A 21,534-nucleotide genomic window follows, 5' to 3' on the forward strand; every position below is an offset into this window, starting at 1 on the left:
ACCTTGTAGCTACATTAATACATTTTTCAGCTTTTCCTTGCCACGATGGGGGTAAGAAATTAATTGTTACTTTAATGGTACTTGAAAGGTTCATGATTTCTGAGGCAAGAAGTATGGAAAACTGCTGAAGTTTGAAAGTTTGATACTGAAAACAAGAGTTAGCCGTACTGTAAAATATATGCAGATTATAAAGAAATATTAAATTAAAAGCTCTCAGAACTTACAGTACTGATTGCAATTAATACAAAAGACCTAGGGCTAAACATGAACAAAAAGAACAGAGAGAGGAATGGGTTACAATTATGTGTTGCAAACTGTCCCATGGTAGCAGAGGTACAGCTACAAGGCTCTCCAAATAGATCATTTTGCCAGAAGTATTCGTAGCACATACACTGGCAAATCGATTCTAAAATTTTATCAAAAGCAGGTTAAATACAAAAAAAGGGGAAAATAAAACTTTAGGAAAATTGTTGACTTTAAGAACATATTTTAAATCTAATCCTTGATGAGCAAGACCTGGGCATATAACCACTTTTGATGTTTTTTACTTCTCGCTCCCTGCATCTGCTACCGTACTACATACAATAAGTGAAATCCTGTATGCTGCAATGATTCTAAAATCCTGGCAACAGTCAGACTGGCAGCAGGATCACTGCTCAGTGTTAGCTGGCTGTGCTTTTTACTGCCCTCTCTCTTGGTACACATTTCTTTCTTAGATCTTGCGAGATCTTTGAAGCTTTCTCGATCCCCAGTTGGACAGCACACAACACGGTGGGGAGCACGGTTTGTGTAGCTCTTAGGGGGATCTACGTTTAAACACGCACACATATTTATACCCATATGGGTGAACAAACCAGCAGCTTGACTGCCCTGGAGATGTGGCCAACGTCTGGGCTGAGCTGGCAAGCCTGCTCTGCCGGGCACTGCTCCTGACCTACACACATCTCGCTTTGTCTGTAAGCAGCCGTTGCACAGCCTGTCGGCAATACCACCTGTGCGTAACATGCAGGAAAGCATCTTTCACCTCCATCACATGAAAGCTGTAATTTAGCAACCAGGCTGGAGCAATAAGTGCTCACAGAAAGGAAAATCTGATTTGCATTTGGGGCCTGACGTCAGCCAGAGCAGGAAGCAGTGGAGTGTGGTCTGACCCTGCCAAGAAACGCTTGCCCGTGTCACTCGGCTCTTCCCCAGCAAAGAGCAAGTCGGTCCGGGCCGGGGTGGGGACAGGCTGCCAAGGCCAGCCCCTTTGAGAAGAGGAAGCTTTTGGAGAGAATCAACCCTCCACAGCGTGCAGAGTAGGCAGAGCCTGGTGAGCGTCACTGCCTGTAGCCATAGTCCCTGCCCTAGGCGTGCACCATGCGTAGCCGCTGCTGATGGCCACAGCGGGGACAAAGGACTCTCCGGAGAGGGACTGCGAAGCAATGACCCTGCAGCAGCCGCCCCTTGCCCTGAAAGGGGGCTCCCCCCCGGCTCTGTACATTCACAGCATGCCTGCCTGGGTGCTGGAGGATTTCTGCCAGAAGATGGACTGCCTGAGTGACTACGACTGGATGCGATTCGGTAAGAGGGGGACAGTGGGGCAGGTGGGCTGGCAGCAGGGCTGGCGCTCCCCAATGGGGGCATGTGGAGCAGAAGCACGTTTAGGACATGTGGTGAAAGAGCATGAGGTTCGTGTGAGGTATGCAGCCTTCCCCACGCAGGGCCTCTGGCCGAGCCATTCCCCAGTGCCCAGAAGAGCTCATACTGTAGACAGGGAATTCCCGTGCACCAGTCTGTTTTCCGGATCAAGGAAAACCTCTGATTAATAGGTGGAATTCCAGACTTCCGTGTTCGCTTGGCTTCTCCTGGGCAGCCAGGCTCCTTCCCCTTGCTCTCGCTATCTTTCGCACTCCCTCTCTGTTCGCACTTTCTCTTCTGCTACTTCTCACTGCTTGCCTGTTTCCAAAACGTCCCTCACATGTGCTTAGATGTTCTATTTTTTTCTTTCTTCCTTCACTTCATATACATTCTCTCATACTTACTGCCCCTATTTTTCTCGGTCCTGGCTGTGTCCAGTTAGTAAGTATAGAAAATGTAGTCCCTAAGTTCTTTATTCTTTTTTCTGTACCCCAGTCCAAACAATTCTAACTTGAATCTTTTCTTAGGTGGCCTTCCTTCCTTTATTTAACATGGTTTAATTTCATTCAAGAATCACTAACTTGCTGAGTAAACTCTTACCCCAGTTAAACTTGGTGATCTAGGGTAGGAGTCATCTCCGCTGTTTTCAGAAGCATAAAACCAGCTGAGGTGTGAACTCAGGAATCTTGGTTTCCACACGCACACCCCTGGCCCCCAAGCCTCTCTCCTTCATACTAAGCCAGAAGCACATCAGGTGCGGGTCAGCTGAGGGGGCCTGAGTCAGACAGGCACCTTCGGTGGGTATCTCCACCAGCCCCTGGAGACCACAAACAAGCACAGCTGAATTTACACAAAATCCCAGGACAGAGTGAAAAGGGGACCGTGTGTCACAAACCGCTGTTACAGCACAGTTATTCCTGGCTTCGTTCCCTGGACCCTCTGCCCTAAGGACCTGGGGCTGCCACCTCCCGTCCCGCAGACCACAGCAGGCAGAGGGCTCCCCAGGGCAGGCGAAGCCTTCTGCTGCCATCAGGCAGGCACTGACGGATGGGGAAGCAGTGACATAACCCCATCCCAAATACAAGGGCATTCTTAGACACGTTTGTTGTTTTACCCTTCTTGTTACCTCGCCCTCCTCCAGCCCATGGCACCGTAACTCCAGCGCTTAGGCTGTGGCCAGGTGCATCGGATTTAGCGGGAGTTAAATATGGGGAGGTGGATTACATGTTGGTAAGCAAGCCAAGAAGAGTACAGAGGGGGAAACCAGCATACTGTGTGCATTCAGGAATCGGGACAAATTATGTAGGGTCAGCTTTAGCACGGTATCTCCTGCTCTTAAAAATAGCTGCATTTCACTGATAGGTTTATCTGACTGTAAATAACACCCAGGTGATTCAGTTACTATTTGGCTTACCATAATATTGGTATTTAGTAATGTAGACAGGAGTGCAGTCTCGCCACTGACTTCTGTTACCTATTTTGGGAGAATCACACCAGGAATTTAATCTGAACTTATTATAATACAAAGCATTAAGGTGAAGGAAGGCTATGGGGAACATATGCTGAAAAGCGTGTCTGGGTTTTCTTTCTGGGTATCTCATACAACATTTTTTCCAGAATAGTCAAAGGAATAAAAGGAATATCTTACATTGGGAACTAAATTTTCTTCCTGTCCACATAGCTAATTCATTGTGATCCTTCCTTTTAAAAGTGTGCAAATGAAAAAGCAAAGTGTCTCACACCTTGGCTTTCCCTGCTTGCACTTGGTTGTTTTTTCTAATTTTTAAACAGAAATATGCATTGTTTCCCACTAGCCTCCTACGTGATAACTGATCAAACAGAGCTACGCAAAATCAAGTCCATGGAGAAGACGGGGATCAGCATAACAAGAGAGCTCATGTGGTGGTGGGGAGTGAGGCTGGCGACAGTACGGCAGCTCCTGGACCTACTGCAAGGACTGCAGCTCTACCGAGCAGCTCAAGTCATTCTGGACTGTGAGTAGCTGCCCCTTGCTCCCGCGGGGAGCCTGTGCTTCTTCTTGGAGCACCCCAACCCAATCCAGTAAATCTCTTGCTAGTGGAAGAAGCTTTTTGCTGGGACTCTCATGCTCAAATTCTAAAATGTCTCCACTGATTCTGATTTTCTACTCTCTCAAATAAAATTTGTGGTGGGAAAGGGAGAGGTGACACAAAGGAGAAATCACAGGTCCCTCTAGTTCATCGTCCCACCATTGTAGTGGCCATCTTAGATGCTTCGAGAGGTGCCAAAGAGAGATTGACTATGCTCTGAACCAAGGGTGGTACTTTCATGCATCAGACAGGATTTCAAAACAGAGCTTAATTATGAATGCTTTAATTTTTCATATATTAGTGTTTCTCTGTGAAATTTTGTCATTATACTCTAATCGTCAACAAACTCAGACTAGAAAAACATATAATTAGTTTTGCCTATGCAGCCTGCTTTCCTGCACCATAAGAAAAAGTTTATGAGAAGGAGAAATGATTTATCAACTACCTACATTACTATTTCTTTATCCCACTTCATATTTTATCTATTCCTATCACATGTTCTCCTCGATCCCTCCATAAATTAAACAACTGTAGTATTTTCTAACTCTTTGCATGTAATTCTTCTCACCTATCTCCACTTCGCTCTCTTTCAGATTTATCTTTTTTGAGGTAGGATGATTAGAATTTGAACTCAGTGTGCCTAGTTAAAGTAAGCCATTGCCTGATAGAAATCACAACACTTTTAAATATAATTTTCCTTTCTATTTTTCTCCATTGAAAATTATGTTTAAATTGCAGCTGTCCATTTTTGTAAGCTAAATTGTACAGTAATCCAGTTCTACCATGAAATCTGTTGAACCCTGGACAACATACTGTCTTTCTGTGTGGAGTTGCACCAAAAAGTCAAAAATGGACCACATTCCCCTTTTCACACATATTCCCACCCAAAATCTACTTTCTGGAAATCAGATGTTTGTATTAATTTTGCCAGTTCTCCATAGAGAATTACTAGAAAGAAAAATTACAGATTTTTGTTATGTGGCCAAAAATGCTTAGGGGAGTACTATCCAGGTGCATACGGGAACCGCTCAAAGCTTACGAGGGCGTACGGTTCCCCAGGTGGAAAATGTGCCGTTCTGCTCTTCACATTCTGTGACAGTGAAACCTTCAGCGATGTGTGGTTTTGAGTTACATCACCAGCGGCTTGTTGCGAAACAGCAGCCTGCTTTCACAGGGCAGGGCTGCCAGCAGTCAGAGGTGCAGCTGGCAGTCGCTGCACAGCAGCTAGAGGCATTTCTCATGGAAAGTCCAATAATGCATCATGGGTTTCTTGCCACAGCATTTCTTTGTGTAGCGCTGCTGTTTTTCTGTAGTTTCCTGGCATTGGCATCACTTTTAACCTTCATTTTGGTATAGCAGAAAAAAATGTTTAACAATGGTATTCTAAATTCTATTTTCTTTTTTTAAAAAAAAAGGAATATTGAGCAGCCTTCAAGCATATTCTGTCTTCGTACATCAAACACAGTAACCACAGACCCTAATGAGAGCGTTGCTCAGTTAATATAACCAAATTGGGCATCATCCATATGCAGCCTTTTGATTCCGCAGATCCACTTTCTGACTGAATTCAGACACAGCATTCAGCTTAGGAGACCATAACAATTCTTACTCCTCATTCCTCAGCAAAGCAAACAAAGCTACAGGAAAGCGAACTCAAATCTGTTTTAATTTGTGTATCAGTAATCCAGTTGTTAATTTAGTCACAGTGACTTTGAGGATCCAATCTGAGTGGACAGGATTGAAAACAAAATCTTGATTTTTTTTTTTTTTTAATTTTTTTGTAATCACTACATTGAAGAAGTCTGATCTAGATATCACCAATGCAATAAGCCTGGCTCCCTGATAATGATATTTTTATGGATACTTTGGAATAGAGGGTGACCTCCATGATGCAATGACTCTTTTGCTCTGTGCCTGTTCAATATTTAACATGGTTGATTCCTAGTCCATAAAGAGAGTTTCTGGGTGCTCTTATGTAACACAGTATAATCTACCACACCTTAAACGCTGATTAGTTACAGTCCTTGCCTTCTTTCCCTGTCAGAGCACCTTTGTTTACGGCTGGCTTATTTCAGTGTATTCCTTCACAGAGTTCATTCACATTTCTGTAATCCTACTTTATGCATTGTGATTTAATTAAAAAAACCCTGCATTCTCCTTCCGAGAAACATAAAAACTGAAATTGAAAAATCACTGAATGTTTTTACCACTACATAATAGCAGCAACAATTTTCAAAATAGTTTTTATCTGTCATGGAAAAGGCTGGTTTTGTTCACTTAGGTATGATGCCTTTTCTTTCCCATGCAGATTAATTTTGCCATTTTTGTAAAAGCTGAGTTCAAAGAGCTTAGAAAAATTACTTAACAACTGAGATGCTGCTGCTTTTACCCCAAGGTAGAGGGTTTTCTTTTCTCTTACTAGCCTCTAAAACAAGACCATGAGTAGATTTCAAACTGAGATTAGTTCAGCACATTGCAGTGGTGAATCAGTCCACGAGAAGCTTTGTATTTAATTTCAGAGAGCTACTGCTTGTAAACCACAACATTGTTGGAGTCAAGCTGGTGTATAGCACATTTGGTAAAACAACCCCTTGGAAACCCAGAGGCTGCGCAGAGGATCTCTGATCATTAGGCCTGGTCCTGTGTGCAAAGGCCAGAATATGACACTGAATTAAATCCTGAGAGGCAGCATTTTAAAGCCCATCTTAAAGCCCCTGACAAGATTGCTTACCAAGAACCAAGTAAGATTTGTCTAATTATGTAAAATGCAAAGAATCAGGCTTCCAAGCCAAGAGCAGCTTCCAGCAACATTGCCAATAAAAATAAAGATATAACACAGACAAAAATAATCATCATCACTGCATAGAAACATTCATCATCCTTCTGTCTGTCTGACTGGTTTTCTTTTAAGTGGTAGGTAAGTATCATTGTAGCCTGCACAATATCCACCTGACCAGCCTCTGGTACAAGAGGGGATTACCTGCTTTCTCTTGTGTTTCTGTGATTTACCTTTTTTTTCCCCCTGAGCTTTCTCAAAAACATTTCTAAGACTTTTTGGACTTCACTTGCCACAAGCTGCAAAAACTGAGGATTTTCCCCCTGTTAAAAATAAAACCCAATCAACATCCTCCAGGCTTCAGGAGTACACTTTGTCTGTGATTTGTAAGGAGAAGCTTGGTTTCTAAAAATTGTACTTGGCTGATGCAAGTAAACAGGGGTCTTTCTTTATAATGATTTCTGCAGGCTAGACAGTAAATAGCAAAAGTAAATATTAAGAGATCATGGCAAGAAATGGATATACTCAATTCAGCTCATTAAGACACTGAACTCTGATGTAATAGATCTACCGTACCTTTGTTTCTCTGATCTCCTTTGTGATAATGGGTGAACTACAATATTGGATTGTTCTATGAAGGGCTTCCTAAGGAGTTAGAAGTGATTTGGGGTTTGACCCTGAATTCTGTAAAGCAATATGAAGGCTGGATAAAGAGCATTTAAAAGAGGATGGAAGAGACAAATCCTGTGGAGTGATCAATTTTTAGTTATGTTTCAGCATGATCAATATCAATTTTTGTCCAGATCAATTTAAATGCAATAAATTGCAAAAATACAATGAAATAGTATTTTTTAAAAACTTCTTATAGTTGTCTTTTATATTGAAGTCCATAGCAAAACTTCATATTAATATAAGTGGCAGAAAGTCTGGATTATTTTGTTGTTCTGCCATGTGGAAGTAGTTAATGTTTTCTGGAATTAACCCTATACAGGCATTTCAGTCTGTGCTCAGTCATAAGCAGAAGTGATTTCTAGCAGAATCTTTCTAGTTTTAGACAAATCTTTGAAGTCTTTACCCTCTATTTCTGCTTTTTTGTCTGTATCTGAATATGCTTACTCAGGTGATTCCTCTTGGGCAGATACGGAGAATACATTGCTTGTTCTATGGGGCACTTTAGAAAACTAAGTGGTCCTTAATTCATCACCATAATTCTATTCATTCTGACTTAAAGGAATCAGATGCAACACACGGGTAGCAGTTTTGCTGGCAGATTACTTCCCTGCTGTTGAAGGGAGTTCTATCTACCTTCAACCATTTCTTGCACTACTCTAGTCCCACTTCTGAATGTCCATAATAACTTTTCTCTTATGTCAGTTCTTTAGCTTCAGTAGTGACCTGTTTGTCTCATGTGCAGGAAGTTGCAAAATTCATGAAAAACCCTGAAAAATAGGTTGAAAGAGGGAAGCGATTCTGATTTTAGAGACTTCTAGCTTAAAGTATAGGAGGGAAAAGCCAACAACTGCAGAATACAGGGACTGTCAGTTTTGACTAAAGGCCTGCAGACTGATAGTTAATTTCAAAAACCCGTAAAATTTGGGATTTCATAGCATTCTGACACAGTAATAAAGAAACATACCTCATTTTTCTGAGTTTTAGTTTGAAGACCTAGTTTCATTCAAACCTGCATTCATAGGTGATATTGAAGAGTGGGTACAAACCCCAAACAGAGGTCAAAGAAAAAACTTGCCTGACATGAACATGCCCACTTCTACCATTATTACTTTTCATATACTCCTACTCTTCAGTCTTTAGTACACTGAAACTGTCACAGCTTGTCTTCTCTGAAAGAGTTCTACTGAACCTTGTTTTATTGTAAGAAGCACAGATTATAACTGAAACATACCATTTCCTGCTTGTTTCAGATACTCCCAATGCTTTGTTTGTACAAAAAAAAAGAACACAAAGCTATTATCTGATTTCAAATGCAGAGGCCTGTGGTTTTTGATTCCAAGATCACCACAATGCTTAAGATACAAAGCTGATAAAAGTGTGACAAAAAACCACTTGTATTAATACTTCTGCTTATTTTCTTTTATATCAAAATAAAACATTAATTTTTATTTTTAAGGAAATGCTAAATGTATTGCTGATAAAAGGTGCCAGGTAGAAATAAACGTTTAGAACTACAACCAGGAAAATGTGGTTATCAGGCAGTAGAAAGTCCTTATAGCATCCTAGTGCACACTGGGCATTTCCAAGCTTCTTTTCAACCTCAGTTTTAAATGTGTGTATGGATAAGAATTCAGCTGCTTCTTCAGGAGATTTTGACAGCATATCACAGTACGTTGAATGTTTTTACTTTATTTTTTCCCCTCCTAACTGTAGCCTAATCTAATTTTTATAATTCTCTCTAAGATGTACATACTCTTCAAGTCCCTGTACTCTGAAAGCATTTTTGCACTTTTTTTATCCAGACTTCAAGTTGCCTTTTCAGGCCTGATTGTGAGATTTTGCCAAGCTGTATACAACATAGGATCTTTTAGAGCTGTAGTGAATCAATAATTCGGCCTTTAATTTTTCCTTATATATCAGTAAGTCTTGCCCTTTGACCATTTTTATGTTTTCCCTAGATTGTCTCCAGTTTCATTCTTTCTGTTCATAAGTAAAAGTATGATTCTTTATTGCAAACACTTCTATATAGGAGAGTGTTTTCTGGGAATGAGCATGGTTATGACACTAAAACCACACAACTGAAAATAGTCCTAAAATATTTAACTGACTAAAACCAATACAGTTCTGTCAAACTACTTCTCAGTCCCATGACAATTAACAAAGAAGATGCCCTCTTTAGGCTGGGAGATATTTGTGAAGGATGTTATATAGAAAATGACAAAATAAATGTACTATTGTTGCTAATTCCTTACTCTAAGAGACTATATATCTTTTGCATAGTCATCACCGATACTGGTTTGAAGCTATCACTTCTTATTAATTTTCAATGGTAGTTAATGTCATGAATATGGTCTGAATTTAAATACCAATAGTATTCCAGCAATTTAACAATAAATTGCTTGAATGTTCATTTTAATGTTCATGTTAATTTACAGTGTGTTTTCCTGACTAGGATTATTTTCTGATAACTGATTATTTTCCCTGTTAATCTTCATCTTTCCTTTCTTCTCTTTTGAAGGGACATCAGCCTCTAATATTACCAACTCTGAAAAAGAAGAGCTGGTAGAGCCACCTAAACAGGAGAACATATCTTTAACTCCCACAGAAAACAAAAATAGAGAGAGAGAAAATGAGATAAGCCTGTTGCCTTCACCAGACTCTTCACATCTGGGAGTATCACCGGCAGGTAGTAAGTAATAGATGCTGAATTTGCTTTAACATTGAAATGACCGTATAGACAAGACTGCTTCCCATTCACTTTCAGTATATGTATATAATGAATATATTGCTCTTCAAAATGGTCATATTTGAATATTTACCTTTTTCCTAGCACTGTTGTCTACTGAGCTGTTTATTCCTAACTTCAGCACACAGCCTCCTGTTTCTGGTTCCTATAGCTCTCTTGGCTTTGAGAGATGCTGCCTATATCTATCCTCAGGACGTTTCCCAGGTCTCTGTGAACACCCTGGTCCCATCCTGGCTCCATACTAAGACTAGATCAGTGCATATGTTTCCTGCCTCGCGTCCTTCTCCCCATGCAAAATAAATCTAGGCATGTGTCAGCAGGCCCCTCTGCCTGGGAAAGGGGTGGAGCAGAACCACGGGACATACTGAGGAGAGCATCTGACCAACAGTATAGACGTAGGGAGCTCTATGTCCTCCAGCCAGGACTAGAGACATCTGCGTAGTCATCTTGGAAAGAGGAACCAGGGAAATAGCTCCCTGCCTTCACACAGTATTTCACATTTTGGCAGCTTGTCACAGGTTATCCCTGGTTAGGAAAATCACCAAAATACCCCAGGCCTTCGTAATTAGTTACAGGCTGCGGTATTACAAAAATAAGGTGTATTTTCAATGCTGTTTTTTCAACTTCAGGTGCTGTTTCTGAAGGAGCCTTATATTCACTCCCTTCACCACCACCTCCCCCAAGAGACCTTTTGAAATCCTTACAGTCAAATCATCCTGTCTCATCAAGTGTGAAGGTAAATCCCTTTAGTACTCATTGATTATAACAACGAAAATTGTCTTTATGACATTCTGTGTTTTTTTCAATTAAAGTTTATCCCTCTACATGTATGAAATACAGATCTAGTGAAAAAGTGGGGCTTGATTACAGTTTGTTTGGACTGAATATAACCCTAATGCTTCAGTTAGATTACTTACAGTTTACATCACTTTTTTTGCCACTGAAGGACCAGTGAGGGAAAAAATTAACAATATTGCATACTGCATAGCTCAGCATGAATAACATGTCCACAAATAGCAATTAATTTTGAAGGAAATTCCCATATACATTTTACAGAGGACTTAACATTTCTGCTGTCATCTTAGGACAGTGCAATATATACCACTGACTAGTCAGAATGGCATACTTTTAGTTTAGTTTTATACTTAAAATGTGGTTTGTGCTCAAAACTGGGCTAGTATCAAATTTAAGTCAGGTTGCCCAGAGCATTGTGTAGCTGACAACTGAAAATCTCCAAGGATGGAGGTTCCATCACCTCTCCAAGCCCCTCTTCCAGTGCTTTACCATCTCGCTGTGAAAAGTTTTTCTCACATTGCTAATGATTTCTGCACACGGTCTCCTGTTCCTTCCTCCCTTTAGCCCTCTTGTCTTTAAGATAGCCTAGCTAGATCTGTCCTGTAGGTTCTCAGTGTTTCCCAGATCCATGTGCACACTCTGGTCCCACTGTGGTTCTGCCTTGGCCTATTTTCTTCGGTTTACTTTGGGTTTTTTTTTAAGAAGATTGTGTTTTAAGGCTTTAAACTCTTCCAGAATAACATGGTTCAAGAGTACCAGCCAGAAGAGAAGATTGCTACAAAGAATGCAGTAGTTTCAGAGGTTCTTGAGAGGGAGTTAATGTTTTGTTTTCTCAAGTCTGGAGCACATTAAGGTTGTGAAAGCTGCATGATTAGACTACAGTGGAACTGTAATAACAATTGGCATTAGGACTTGCCACACTGGAAGCAAAAAATTATTGTGCAACCGATGCCAGATGCTTCAGAAGTAGATGTGAAGTTCCTAGCAGAACATAAATGTATTACAGCATGACTGACCCTACTTCCTGGTCCAACTGTTTCTTAATATATGCCCCAGCCATAAAGATTAATGTTTTTTGTAACTTAAACTGATACAACTTCAAGTAAATATATGGACTTTTAAACAATATTTAGTCTGTTTTCTGGGAAGGGTGGAAATGCAAATTGGTAACTGTTTTCAAGCCTGTTCTACTATGCAAGATTCTCACATCAGCAAAACACATCAAGACAGGTATTACAAAGGGAAACCCTAATGAGCAATTGCACAGTACCTTTCACAATTTCTTTCAACAATCACAGTGATTGCTTAAATCATGGAAAAGAAAATATGACAACTGAAAGAAGGAAGAAGGGTATGAATTTTCCTGAGATAAACTTGTTTCTTCTACAAATGTGTAGCCTTGCAGCTCTTCTACTCCTCAGCAGGAGACAATGACTGATCTCCCCAGCGGGAGTCTTTTGTGGACCCAGAGGGAAGTTACTACTGCCACAAATGGCTTCAGTGACAAGAACAGAATTTGTGAAGGTACTTTTGCAGATGTCTACAAAGGTCAGAGGAACAACATAGTGTATGTCATCAAACGACTGAAGGAGGCAAGTACTCCACCTTTTCTTTTTCTTTGAAGGGGGTATGTTGTTAGTATCTCTTGAACATTAGCAATTGTTGTTCAATATTGTATGGGCAAAGAACCAGAAAGGCTACGCAAGAGAGGTAAAAAGGAAACAATGTAAAGTAAGTAAACATAGATTCAGCAAACACGAGAGATATTTTACTCATGTGAGTAGTTTTATTAACTCTATCTATGAAGTAGCCTGCAATGTAGCTGCCTGCATTGATGATTGGATCAGAGGTGTCTTTACACTGTTTTTTTCCTCATTTTCAATTAATTGTTTCCTTTGACACAAAGTTGCCATCGGTTATACTTGCCTATTTTCTCAAGTAGCTTGTCATCTAGAGACTAAAAGATCTGTATAAATGCAACATCTTAATAATTACTATTGACATTCTATTGCATGTTTTCATTTTTCAGGTGGAATGCACAAGCCCAAATTCCACCCAAAGATTCTTTCATACAGAAGTACAGATTTGCTTTCGGTAAGTGCTTGGCTTTCAAATGCAGTCTGTGCATATCCTGCGCGTGGCCTGTGGCCCATGTGTTTAGTTTAAGACTGATGTGTCTGTCTCCTAGGCACTGCGCTGTTCTGGGGACAAGGGCTTACTCACTGCCTTTGCAGTTGCTCTAGGGAAGCAGCATGCCTCCAGGTGGTCCTGCAGGTCCCTGCTGAGCAAACACAGCTGCTCTGCCAGTCCTTGAGGTGGTGAGGAAGCGGTGCCTTCCGGAGCTTCGTATCTCTCCTACTTGCTCAGAATGGGGCTGGCTATAATGATCTCTCTCTTTGCTGCTAGGTTAGCCTTCTGCGGTCCTGCTCAGGGCCATTCTGTGCTTCCAGCTGCAGCACACAATTCCCAATTGCCTTCAATTTAGGAATTTATTCCAGCTCAGGAATGTATTTTTCTGTGTTGCTGTTATTTCATTTGCAAATCATTGTTGATCTGTGCCTCTAGGTGTTGTCATGTCAACATTTTGCAGCTGCTGGGTTTCTCAGTAGAAACCGGATTGCACTGTCTGATATATCCATACCTGCCTAATGGATCACTGCAAAGCAAACTTCAGTGTCAAGTAAGCGAATAATCTGGTCCATTATCTATCTGTGATTACAAGTCCTGTCCTGTTATTGTAAGAAAAGCAACTATATCTCTTTGAATGCTCAGAAACAGACAAAAAAAAAAAGTGCCCAAATATCTTGACTGCAAGTACTAGAAAGGCTGCAGCTCTTTTCCAGTTTTTCTACTGCAAAGCAGATCAGGTCAACAGGAAGCATCTGCTGTGCAGCCTTTGGAATTTTAAAGTAGTAAGGAATCTGCAAAATGTGTCTATTCATATTGTAATACTTCATTGGATTTGGGAATACGTTTCTGCAGACTCCATCATCATAGTCACTGGCATAATGTGCTATGAAGTTTTACAAGGGCTTAAGAGGGAACAGTTTGAGATGTTGACATCTACTGAAAGAGCATTTGCAGAGGAGATCATAGGGCAGAGAAACATCAGAAAAGCAATCCATCAAAACCAGCGCTATGCCTCAATAATGGCCAGTACTTGATGCTTCGGACAAGCATGATGCTTGCTGTAGCCTTATCTCACTGGGTCCTACAGCAGGCAAAATGTGCAGCACAATATGTAAGAATAGGTTCCTTCCTTGGCCTAGAAATCATCACTTTCTGCCTTGGACCAAACTTGTGATTTAGGTCAGCAGGAGTTTTGCTTGAGACTTTAGTGGGACTAAAACTAAGTCTTTGGCTTTCAAAACTACTACTGTCTTACAGTTTTTTTGTTCTGTAAAATACCATTTTTTCCTCACTTCCTTGCAGGATGATTCTGCTCCACTGACTTGGGAGATACGAATTAGCATTTCTGTAGGACTCATCAGAGCTGTAGAGTATTTACATAATTTTGGAATTCTTCATGGGAATATCAAAAGGTGAGGGGTTTGGCATATCAGCACTTCCTTGGTCACCTGTTAATTCCAGGATTTCTTTAACAATAACGGCTGAAAGCTTATGCATTTTTGAAATCCATTTGCAGTATCTTCCTCCTATCCCTTGTTCTGTATGGTGTTTACTATTTTATGTTTAATCTGTCTCTCTTTTCTAAACGATTGAAGTATATTCTTCTGAAGTAATTTTTGGAGTGCTTTTTGTTCCCCCTCTCCCTTTCTACCATTCTTTATCCTTTCATTCACATGCAGCAGGCCAAATGCTGGAAACCTTCAGCGCTTAACTTTAAAAGTGCAAAACTAATTCTTTACCTCAAGTTAAAGTAATTACTTGACCAGTATTGTTATTTGTCTGTCTTTATCACAGCTCAAATGTCTTGTTGGATGAAAACTTTACACCAAAGCTTGGACATTCCGGTCTGCGGTTGTATTCTGTTGATAAAAAATCAGAATATGCTGTGATGAAAACCAAAGTCCTACAAGCTTCTCTTACTTATCTGCCAGAAGATTTTATCAGACACGGGCAGTTAACAGAAAAAGTTGATATATTTGGCTGTGGTGTGGTACGTTGCCTTTTTTCCACATTCTGTTGCATTCTTTGGTGCTTCTAGACAGGAAAATGGACATGAGAGCATTTGCATCATATAGTTGTTTTGCCTGCAATTTCATATCATAGTTGCTGACTATATAATGTATTGAAAACCTGTTTATAATTATGTTCACGCTCAGTTTGTGGCAAAATGAGGTGAATCTTTTGAACAAGAAACAAAATTGTTGCAAAAAAATTATTACTGCTGATTGTTTTTTTTTAAAAAAGAATAGCAGAAAGACTGCAGTTAGGTTCTCAGAATTCTTGCAGATTTGCCACATGAACTGCTACAAACATCACCTGTTAATTTGTAATTTTGACTAAAATTATTGATAGTCTATGATGTCACCTGTCTCCAGGTGTTTCCCTTTAAATAGGAAATTACTCTGATCAGTGTGATTTCTTATGTAGATTTAGAATTGCTTTCTTCTCATCCTTTGTTTCAAGAATATCTATTGTACCTAACTGTAAAATTTGGTCTTGGCTCTGGAGGTAGATCTAAAGTGTCATAAAGATTGCCCAGATCTGGCATTGCCCAGATTAAGCCATCTGAAGTAAAAGTATAATTTCAAAACACCCTGGCAGTTCAATATTTCTTTAGTTACAAAGCTCATTTTTAAAAAGAAAATTAATTCTGAAAAAAATTGTTTTATCTTTCAAATATACTTTCTAGGTCTTAGCAGAGACACTGACGGGGACTAAGGCACTGGATGAAGGAAGACAACCTATTTATCTGGTGAGAAAAAGCAGGAATAATGAATATCAACACGAGTGAATGGGGTTGCTGTCATAGAATGAATTTACATTTTGTATAAATACGGTTTGTTATTTGCAGTCTGCTGTACACGTCCTGAAGAAGGGATGTTTAGAAGCCATATCCTGGTTCCATTAATATCCATAGTCTACCTGCCTTTAGATAGAAGCACAATATGTATTCCCATTTCACATACCAGACTCATGAATGCTGCCCCGATTATATTAGGAGTTATTCCAGAATAATTGGTGTTTAACTACATGCTTATTTAAGAGACAAGGCTTAGTGCTGAAATGCTGCTGCATGGGGTTTTTTTGTGCCAGAAAGGGGTGTTATAAGCCAAACTGAATGGGGAAACCTGGGTAGGTAGGTGGTGACTGCAGTTGCTCATTATCATGTTTATCAGATGTTTATGTATTGCACTAGTGTCTGGAATTTATATCCTGGCCAATTTGCCCAAGCTGTGATTAGAACTACACAAACTACTTTCACAAGCAACCAGAACTGGCCAGGCTCACTGAATGCCATTAACACCATCTTCATGAAAGCAGACTCCACCTATATTCCTTCTATGGTATATGCTCCTTCTGATTTGCCATCGTGTTGAAGTCTGTGAGGGGAAAATGATAGTATTCTTACTTATTATTTCCAAGCAATTCAGCAATGTTCAAATGGGTTCAGAAAATAAAGGATCCTAGGTTTATGATTTCTTTAACAAACGTTTGAAAAGTCCTGTGCAAGAATGCTGCAGTGTTGATTATTTTTCATTCCTATAAATGGGCATAAGGCTGGAAGAGCTGGGTCTGCTTTAGTGAATTTGACATTAGACACATGCCCAGAAAACCTTTGGCCTTTTCTCTCCTGTGAAAACAAACATTTCTGTCAGTTGCATGAATGGAGATTCTTAAAGGTTTTAGGTCCGTAAACCAGCCATTACGGAGAAATAATAATAAATATATGGCAAGACTTATACTCTCAGTGATTCAGATAGAAATGTTTGTGTTAATTTTGCCTTCTCTAATGTATCTCTTTCCTTTGAACAGAAAGATATGATTGCTGATGAAATCCAAACAGCGAAAGAAAGTTCATACTCCAAAGTAAAAAATTTTGAAAAGCTAGCTGCCAAGGAAATATGCTGTAAATATCTGGACAGGAAAGCAGGACACTTGCTGGAAGAGATTGCTATTGATTTTGCCTCAGCCATCTGCCTTTGTCTGAGAAAGAAGAATTCTAACATAGCAGAGGTAATACTTTAAATAAATGACCAAGATTTTAGTCTTCTTGACAGCAAGGTCTGAAGCTACAACATTCATGCCTTACTTATTTTTGAGAGTGTTAATACAGGAGAGTATGTATAAGTAGGGGTACAGGAATTATTCTGCATTCACAGATTTTGTTGTTAAAAACAGGTGCTTGAAATTATGGAAATGGCTGAAAATAAATTAAGAGAGCATTACATCTGTGGAGGCAGCACTTCTGGATTCTCCATGAACACTCCAGAAGAAACTGATGATGAGACAACTAGCCTCAGCATGGATGTGCCTTCTGCAGGGCAGAATAAAGAGGACAGCACAGAGCCAGTGATCCTGACAAGTGCCAATCCATGCACACCTTTAATAGGAGTTGTGTCACCTGACATTTACTGCGGACAAATGTCAAGGGTCCCTTGTGAATCAGATGAATCAAGTAGCTTTATATGGAATCCTTCAGAAAGATCTACAGATGAGTTATCTAGCAACAGCTGTAACAATTCAGAAAATATGTCAGCCTCTGATTACAGGATAAAGCAGGAAAAACCTGCAAACGGACTCCAGGAAAGAAATGTAGCATGCACCAAAAGTGACGACGTCTTGGAAACAGCATCTGCTGCACAGAGCGCCTTTCAACAAAAAAATGCAGACCTTGACTCTTCATGTTCTTCACAAGGTAAATCTAGATACATCCGAAGGGTGCACGCAGAACATTCAAATGCATATGATCTTCAAGCTGTTTTGGCAAAACTGCCCCTGTTCCTGTTATGATAAACAAAGTCTTTGTAAAAGTGCTCTAGTATTACAATGGTAGGCACAAATTACTCTCTTCTCAGGATTGCTTAGATTCTTCTTCCTACTTATAAACACACTTCAGTAATTCTTTTATCCTTGGTTATGATTTTACCAATAAATCTACAAAATATTTTCTGGATTTCTATTAAATTTTTTTCCTAAGCCAGTTTTGGGTTTTTTTAAATTTAAAATTATCGTGTATTCCATAGACAATAGATGGATTTTTTTCTTAATATTTGGGCTTTTTTTGTTTTTCAGCATTAGCCAGAGAGACATCTTGGAAGATAAAGATAAATGATCAGAAAAAGAAGCTCATGGAAAATATTTTGCTGTATGAAGAAGACAAATTAAACAGTTCTGAACTTTTTGAATCGTAAATTGGATGGATTTATTACCAGTGGCCAGCTCAGAAGAAGAAATAAGGACTGTTTCTTCATTAGAAAGATAGTAAAAGTGTACCTTTCTTGTAAGGTTAAATAGCAGATTTGGATCAGAAACATTAGTCCTGACTGAAGAAAACGAAAGTGATCACACGGAGAAGAAACAGAAAATACCTGTTCTAAAGCGGATGAAAGCACAGTGCCACTCTGTAAGCAGAAATGCCTTCTTCCTTTTCATCTGCAATGTAAAAAGATACGGCAAACACAATTGCCAAAATAATTTATGATCCTTTTGCAGTGTTATTTCAGAAAGCATCTACATGTAATGTATGTCTTATTAAAAAACACAGTCCTGTAAGTTAGAAGGCAAGCATTGATCAGCAACCAACTAGCAATATCCTTTATTGTTATCCCATTGTGTCCAAGCAGACAGAAATCTTCAGAGAGATTGGAGAAGGTTTCAGTTTTCAAATGAATCTATCCTATTCCATATAATCTTAGTCCACATACTCAAAAACACTGCATTACCAGAGGGGAATTTTTATGCAAGTTCTCAGATGTATTCTACATGATGCAATCTCAATCTGAATTGCACTGAACACAGCTGTAAGTAAATAATTTAAGCCATGTTAGTCTACTCTATAAGCTGCTCTACTATGTACATACCTTTAATTTCACTGTCAGGAGCTCTAAGACTGTTTAAATACTTCATAAGAGTATTTTTGGAAGTTAGTTTTTTCTAAGTGTCCTTTACATGTTGTTAAGGTTTCTCATTGTGTTTCACATGGTAACTGTTGTATATTTTGGATTAGGGACAAGATTTTAATTCAAAATATCTTTAATTTTGTCATAGGTCACTTGAAATTTGATCTGTTATATTTATTTTGGCAATGGGTTAAAGAATTGGTGAAAGATGAGCTAGTAAGTGGACCTGTTCATGGAGCCACGCTCACCATGTATTCTCAGAGAGGAATCATTTTCTGTGTCTGTGGGCTTACCCAGCATTAGCAGCCTTGGAGTCAGCCTCGGTCATCACTCTTAAAAGAAAAAAAATAGAAACTTGTATGTTGTCATATTTATTATCAAGTAAAAGACCCTTTAAGAAAGTGTCACTTTTGTTGTTATGACTATTTATTATTTGTAATGTTGTTAGCATATTCCACTTTTGTGCAGTCTAAGGAAATACATGTTTATTATAAACAAAAAGAACTACCAGAACATGTAGCTCAGCTTACAGGCAGGTGACTTCTGCCTCTTTAGCATAGGTAATAGGACCTGATGTACAGAAATGGCTGAAATTCACAATGGAGTTCAGGGAATATTTAAAAAAAACATGGATTTATATGTAATTTTTTCATTGGAATTGTGTAATGGTATAGTTTTCCTAGCTTTACACGAAGGTCTCTGAGTAAGGGCTCATATCTTCTATATTTGTACAGTACCTAGTTCATTGTAGGTACTATTATGAGCAAGTAAAAGTATTTTAACTAAGGACCTGAGTATTAGAATCATCTACACATCTATCAAATTGATTTCTACACTAAAAACTGGTAAAATTCCTAATTATAAGTGCCTTGGATACTGTCTATATATTTGCCAGTGTCAGGTTTTGTATTTTTACCAGAATCAAACCAAGAAAACATTGGTACTGACATAAGAAACATTGAGTATATTCAGATTGGTCAATAGCTGCTTAATTCTACATGAGATTTAATTGAGATACTTTATGGTGCTGAAAATTTAATATTATTTTTTTTTCATGGGTATATTTTGGGGGATCCATGGTAAATACCTTGAGTCTCCTCCAGGAAGAAATGCACATAGACACACCCCACAGCTGAATGGAGAACGTAAGTTTTTTAAATTAAGAACCATAATTTATACACAGTTCTGTTTCACAAAAATGCTGCAAAGTTTTTTTTTCTCCCGTAGTCACAAAATGAAATTGTTATTCTTTGCCTTGTTCCATGTTAATTTTAAAATATTCTGAAGTGATGTACATGGTCTTGTAGAGTTACGTAAGTATATAATATAACATACATAAGACACTGCGTAGTCTTATAATGATGGTACTCTGTTACATAACTTGGCTATTCAGTATACTGTATGTTTTAATCTCAACTTGGCGATTTTATACATTACATCTTACTAATACCTTTGTGAATAAAAAAATGAAAAAAATCCTTTCTTTATAGCTTGCTTTTTCATGATTTATGGCACAGAAAAATGCATCTCAATCCACCCTATTTAGGTAATTTGTGTTCATAGGGAAGCAGCTCAAGGTCTCTTTGCACACACTTAATCATTAGTAATTATTAGTACAAACATGTTTATTCAGTCTTCACTCACTGTTAAATGGGTGATTTTTTCCTTTGATGTGTTCCTAGAGAAAAATTGCACTGTAAAATTAATAATTACAAGGATTACTGAGATATAGCTGACATTTGGTGTTGTTCAGACGCACAATCAACCTACAGTATCCTTTATCTTTAAAACATTGTAGCTCTTTGTCAAAAATGAAGGACAACTCTACTTTTTTTTATCCACAAACACTAGAATAAGAGCATAGAATATAAATTTTAAAAAAATATAGCTGTTATAAAACTGTAGAACCATGCAAGTAAAGCTAATTTAGAGATTAGCACCTTCCAAAGGTGCTGTTAAAACCTAGAGACTGAACATCATCCTATATTGTTGATTAATGGTAAGAATTATAAATTCATTGACACATTATTCTACTTTTTCTTGTATGTTTAATAATGTGAATACAAACATGGAAGCATCATGTCTACTAGCAAAACTAAGAAGGCATTTAAATATGTAGAATGTGAAGAAAGCTGTATTACACAGTTTTTGGGTTACTAATGGCTATGTAACAAACTAGCAATTTTTTTTGTAACCATTGACTGCATCTTACGTATCCTTTGCACTAGAACATGTTTGTACCTAAAAATGAAATGTCCATGCTATAAAATGCTCCCAACTTCCAACATTTGCTAGGGTTTGTTGTTTTTTTTCAGGCAACAGTGAGAGAGATGCATTTCCTAACATTTGATGAATCATATTTCCTGGTGCTATTTCTTACACAGTTGCTGCTGTTTGTTAAAGTAAATGGTAAAGTTCCCTAAATTGAAAGACTGGACTACACCTTCAAGCATTCCAGTAAAGTGAGTGTACAAGGACAACCCACCACACATGACATTGATCTAGGCACATTATTATTACGTAGAATCTTTTTGTGTTTACAACTTGAACGTGCAGTTGAAAAATTCAAATAAGTATTTCAAGATATTCCTACAGAATATTATCATTCAGAGAAAACAACTACAGTATTTCCTACGCAAAGCTGTTGACTCTTTAGAAAACCTTAAGGTACTTGTAGTGTACTTCTCATGTATCCACCCAGGGGTGAGTAACCGTAACCCAGCGGTATAGGAGAGGCTCATCAGAGAGGGAGAAAGGAGCTGTCGAGCTGCGCTGAAAAACCAGTGTTTGCGTTTGTGGGAGGGTACGTTTGACAGGCTGGGAAAG

General features: G+C 38.9%; 1 protein-coding gene across 1 annotated transcript; it reads left to right on the forward strand.

Moving 5' to 3' along the window:
• The first annotated feature begins 1,424 nt into the window (after positions 1 to 1,424).
• IRAK2 (interleukin 1 receptor associated kinase 2) lies at positions 1,425 to 18,194 on the forward strand. Its single transcript, XM_059823497.1, has 13 exons — positions 1,425 to 1,563; positions 3,435 to 3,614; positions 9,656 to 9,826; positions 10,513 to 10,619; positions 12,076 to 12,270; positions 12,708 to 12,772; positions 13,244 to 13,358; positions 14,111 to 14,220; positions 14,603 to 14,798; positions 15,498 to 15,560; positions 16,622 to 16,822; positions 16,988 to 17,504; positions 17,882 to 18,194. Exons 1-13 carry the CDS (start codon positions 1,425 to 1,427, stop codon positions 17,998 to 18,000), a joined length of 2,178 nt encoding a protein of 725 aa, XP_059679480.1. The 3' UTR covers positions 18,001 to 18,194.
• The last annotated feature ends 3,340 nt before the right edge of the window (positions 18,195 to 21,534 follow it).

Source organism: Gavia stellata, chromosome 12, assembly GCF_030936135.1.
Source record: "Gavia stellata isolate bGavSte3 chromosome 12, bGavSte3.hap2, whole genome shotgun sequence".
Taxonomy (NCBI): Eukaryota; Metazoa; Chordata; class Aves; order Gaviiformes; family Gaviidae; genus Gavia; species Gavia stellata.